The following is a 5,285-nucleotide window of genomic DNA, read 5'->3' as shown; positions in this document are numbered from 1 at the left end:
AGAGAATAACATGAGTTTATAACTTCATGTTCAAAACACAATATAGAGCAACAACCCTAACTACTCCCACTGAACGGAAGTACCCTTAAACAACATAACACCCATTTGGACTACATACCCATGAAAGACCTTGGGTGATAGCCCCTTTATGAGCGGATTTGTCATCAACAAATCCGTTCCCTTACGCTCTATATGCATTTGTCCATTCCGAACTCTTTATTTAACAACCAGGAAGCTCCTGTTGTTTTAGAATATAATACTGCAGAGTTATTGTCACAACATAACTTAAGTGGTCTTTCAATACCTTACAATATGCAGCCTAGTGACAAAATTTCACAGTTATATTCATTAACTAGATGCCCCAAAACAAGTTACGAATTCTGTTGTCATGGCAGAAGTAGCTACAAGTGTTTGCTCAGCACTTCTCCACGAAATGGCTCTACAGCCAATATACACACGTAACCTAAAATGGATCCTTTACTGTATTGGCATCTAACAAAATCAGAATCAAAATGCCTAAAGATCTCTCCAAATGATCCGATTTTCTGTATGCGAGCATGTAATGCTTAGTTCTCTATAAATATCTCATAACCCGTTTTACTGCTTCCTAATGATCCATATCGGGTTATTGAGATATCTGCCCAACCTATAAACAATTAAAAATAAATTGAGTCTAATACACACTTGAGCACACATTAGGCTCCCAATCACCGAAGTATATGGAACCTTCTGCATTTTCTAAATCTCAAGATTTATCTTAGGGCACTGAATGAGACTAGGTTTGTCTCCTTTAGTCATAGGGGTATTTCTTTACTTGCAATTATGCATCTCAAATACTTTAGGCACCTTTTCACTATATCCCTTCCGTGACAATCGAAAATTATTTCTTTCGATTCCAAATACAAAAGAGGCTTCCCCAAGATCTTTCATCTCAAATTTATTCGAGGGAAAATTCTTGGTGTTAGTGCAACATATCATTATCGAAAATTATTTCTTTCGATTCCAAATACAAAAGAAGATGCATTTGCTCCCACTGAACTTGTGATACACACAACCATCAATAGCATTCTTTCTAAATCCAAATGAAAGAACTACTTCATAAAATTTGTGGTACCATTGATGAGAGTCTTAATTGAGGTTGTTGAGATTGACTTTAAATGATATCATCCGCATGAGATTGAATGTTTACAACAATATCATCTTGAGGTTCTTAATATGCTTCTTTTTCAATGATAGTAATTGGTACATGATCAATGTCAGAAGCAGTAGTAGGTGTCTATACAGACTCCTCCTCAAAAGTAATGTTCCTTAACACATTCTTCCCCCCAAACTCAACATCCTCAAGGAATACTATATTTCTCGTCCAAACAAAAAAAAAAAAAAAATAGTTCCTTTTGTGGGATCATAAAATTTAAAGAGTATAATCCCCTTTTGGTCCTTTACATATGGCCGATTTTTGATTTTGGTCCATAACATTCACTTTTCAAAAAGTAAGTCCGAAACAAATGAAAAATGATATCGTTTGCATCCTTTTTTGACGGCACCGTCAATTCTCGACGGTCAACCGTCAATTAGCGAAAATTTGACCCGATTAGCTTATTTTAATTACTGTAGCTAATTTAATACTATTTTTTTTCTATTTTCCGCTTTTACATTTTTAAACCCTAAATTAAAACAATGAAAATACTATAATAAACAAATCTCTGCAGCTATAATTAAAACATTCATTTCATTCAAATTTCTCCCCCCTTTTTCTCTCGCTCATTCTTCTTCTTCCTCCCCAAGAACCCTAATTCTTTTTCTCCATCTCTGCAACAACTAAACACCTTCGAACATGGGTCGTTCGTCGTGTAGCCAGAACGTCGTCTCCGTCGACCGCGACCGCGTCCTTGACTTCGGAGACTTCCGATTTAGCTACCCTTTCTGCTATTGTAAGAAGATGGCGGCGCTCCGTATTGTCATCGGACAAGGCAAACCGTCGAGGGGGAAGCTTTACTTCACATGTGAGACGAAGGAATGCGGTTTCTTCAAGTGGTGTGAGCCGAATCGTAATGTCGAAATTACGAGCCAAATCGGGCCAAATCGGGCCTCTTCTTCGTCATCCTCGGTCGGTGGTGCCGATTTTGAGGAACTGGGTTTGAATTTGACCGTAATTACGAAAAAAATCCAGAAATTAATCAATATTTTGAGCTTTGTTGTTCTTTGTTTTGTTGTTGTTGCAACACTTATATGTATATTCAAGTAATTTGATGTAGTATTTGTGAATCCTTTTTGAATGTCGAAGTAGGTTTGAATTTGTTGTTGTGTTGCTCGAATTTGAATTCTGCAGTGATGTTCTAAATCGCCAGAAAGCCCTAATTGGAGAGTCGTAAAGTATAAGTCAAAGTAGTCCTTCATATAAATTTTTTACTTCCATTTGGTCCTGAACATTTAAGCACACCAAAGCCTCTATGTGATTGTTTCTTCGTCGACTATGTCAATAAATCGACATCAAATTGAACCAATAAATGGATAACAAAATACACCTGAACCTGATTATGTCATAAGCCATTTACACCTGATACATGCTCAAAAACAGCCACAATTACATGTTACATCCACAAAAAAATATTGTCATAATGCCAACATCAACACTATCAAACCTTAACACCATCAAAACCCCAAAAACCATCAAACCCCACAAAACCATCAACACCAAATATTCATTGTATTTGTTACACAACATGACACGATTTTTAAAGTCAAATGCCAACATCAAACACCCTTCTTCTTGTTGGGTGGTTTCTTCTTCGCGGGAACAGAGGCAGTAGTATATGAGGAGCCGGGTTCTGCAAACATATCCGCAACCGCACTTGAACAACTTGCCCTATTGTGGCCGGGTTGGTGGCACAATGTACAAGCCTGCTGTTCTTTATCACGATTACGCTCCCTCCTAACCGTTGACCCTACAAATAGTTTAGAAAAGAAGTGTCATTGATTATTGATTATTTGAATGAAAATAGTTCCAAAAAAAAGTTATACCTTTCGATTTTCCCAACTGAATGCTTTGGGGACATCTCCTTTTGTTGTGTCCTTTTTCACCACAAAGCCGACACTTGTACTCCGGCATAAGCCCCTTCCTCGACATTTTCTGGCGTCCATCCTCTCCATCTCGGACCGTGACAACTTGATGGGTTATCCTTGCTGCCTTTGCTTTGACCTTGCTTCTTGCAGCCAGTTCTTCAGCCGTTTTTTGCCTTGCTCCCTTCGGACGTCCGGGCAATCGAGTAAGGTCTGGTGGAACGATATCGGGATGAGGAGTCCTTGGCCACATATCTGGTCCGTGTACCGGGTAGATGATGGGCGCGTATACCAATTGCAACGTCTCCGTTGAGTAGCATTGAGCTACAAAGGAGTCCACATCCTCCCCAGTCATCTGAATAGCAGCAATCGCATGTGGGCACGGTAACCCGGTCAACATCCAACGCCTACAGCTACAACTCCGATCCCGTATATCCACCACGAACTGCTCATTGAATTTGGTGTTCACCTGATACACCCATTCACCAGCCTCTCTCACCATACAATCTCCAACCTTTTCCTTTAGCTTCTCAAGCTTCTTCCTTATCTTGGGTCCGATACAATCCTCCAACTTTGCAGCCATCTTCCGTCGGGTGGTGAACCTGTCCATCAAATACATTCGGATACATTCCAGCATGCCATACAAGGGCTTGTCCCGCGCAAACAATAGGACTTTGTTATAACATTCTGAAATGTTGTTGACTAGAATGTCACAATGGGCCTCAAAACCAAAGAAAGCTCGACTCCAGCTCTCCTTGGCAGTGTGCACGGTAAGCCACGTGTGTGCAGCGGTGTTCAGTTGTTTCACCTCCTCCATCACCTTCTCGAAGGCGTATGCATTTGTTGAACGGGCTGCTTCCCAAATCTTGTCTTTTAGCGTTGGAGATGGGAACACCTTCTTGAAGTTGTTGTGCATATGCCACACACAGAAGCGGTGTTCGGCATTATGGCAGCAACTTCGGACAACATTGATAAGGCCCTGCCCATGACGAAGAAAGAAGATTAGCTAATAGTTAACTGACTAATTTACAATGTAATTGTGTACCTTTTGTCTATCGGAGATGAATGTCCACTTGCTCGAATCCTTGATGTCCAGATCCTTAACCAACAAACTTAAAAACCAACTCCAAGTATCCGTATTCTCAATGGCTACAACACTGTAGGCGACGAGAAAGATCTAATCATTCGGGTCTAATCCAATGGCAGTGAGGAGTATGCCCTTCCCTTGTCCTTTTAGATGGCAACCATCCGATCCTATCATACGCCTGCAATGCTGCTTGAAGGAAGTCTTACAAGCTTCATAAGCTATGTAGATTCCATTGAACTTGTCAGTTCCATCCGATAGGCGCCTAGTTGCTAGGACAACGGTACTCCCTGGATTTGTCCTCAAAATCTCTTCCCTATAATCATGCAGCCTCTTGTACTGCTTGATTGTATCACCCTCGATCAGTTTCCTCGCACGTGCCATTGCACGCTTCGCCTTTCCCACCGAAATTGTTATCTTCAACTCCACATGCACCTTCTCCACAAATTGCCCAACTGTCATCCCATCCCAGGAAATAACCTCATATCTTCCTTGAATAGTCGTGCCAAATACTTGGCATTAGCACAACCGTGGTTGTAAGAAGCACCCCCACACTTGTGTATGTCACGCAGAGCTCCAATCTGCCAACAGCCAAGTTCACTCCTATAATACAAGGAAACCGTCCATGGACAACCTACTTTAACCTTCTTACTTCGCAGCAACCCCTTGCAGTATGCAATACAACGAATGTTGTCATTCTTCTTGAGCCTCAACTTCTTACCCAACTGGACACCTTGATGACGTATAAGGTCTGTAAAATCAGCCTTGGTATTGAACCGCAACCCCACTTCCAACCTTGGATCATTTCGGTCCTTGGTAGGCTTATATCTTCGGCTCATATTTTGAACGACATCACAGTCACCCTCGCCCGCCAAGTCAGCCTCACTAGTGTCCGAGCTAGGTGAATCACTCCGAAGAATGTCACTTTCCCCACCATCATATAAATCACCAAGAACTCTCATGGAATTCACAACATTCTTCCATCCCTCAACTTGAGAAGTCATTATGTTGTCCTCTTCCTTATCACTTAGATCATAGTCGCTGTCCACAAATGTAGGTTACCCCGCATTGTCATCATCAGAATCAACCTTTCCTTTTTTCTTTCCTTTCTCATTGCAGGTCCCCTTTCCCTTTCTTTTTT

General features: G+C 41.1%; 1 protein-coding gene across 1 annotated transcript; it reads right to left on the bottom strand.

The window, feature by feature from the left end:
* Window positions 1–2,754: 2,754 nt before the first annotated feature.
* Window positions 2,755–4,606, bottom strand: LOC125200390. Its single transcript, XM_048098039.1, has 4 exons — window positions 4,324–4,606; window positions 4,106–4,209; window positions 3,022–4,039; window positions 2,755–2,945 (listed from the first exon to the last, which is right to left on the bottom strand). The coding sequence occupies exons 1-4, from the start codon at window positions 4,604–4,606 to the stop codon at window positions 2,755–2,757; spliced, it is 1,596 nt and encodes a 531-aa protein (XP_047953996.1).
* Window positions 4,607–5,285: the final 679 nt, after the last annotated feature.

This window comes from Salvia hispanica, chromosome 1 (assembly GCF_023119035.1).
Source record: "Salvia hispanica cultivar TCC Black 2014 chromosome 1, UniMelb_Shisp_WGS_1.0, whole genome shotgun sequence".
Taxonomy (NCBI): domain Eukaryota; kingdom Viridiplantae; phylum Streptophyta; class Magnoliopsida; order Lamiales; family Lamiaceae; genus Salvia; species Salvia hispanica.
This window is presented reverse-complemented; position numbering and strand designations above follow the sequence as displayed.

Excerpts from the sequence above, each read along its gene's own strand:
- LOC125200390 (XM_048098039.1), bottom strand. The coding sequence starts at position 4,606 with ATGACAGTTGGGCAATTTGTGGAGAAGGTGCATGTGGAGTTGAAGATA. Across the intron at positions 4,040-4,105 it reads TCATCTCCGATAGACAAAAG|GGCCTTATCAATGTTGTCCG; the intron begins GTACACAATTAC and ends CGTCATGGGCAG. Across the intron at positions 2,946-3,021 it reads TCAGTTGGGAAAATCGAAAG|GGTCAACGGTTAGGAGGGAG; the intron begins GTATAACTTTTT and ends AACTATTTGTAG.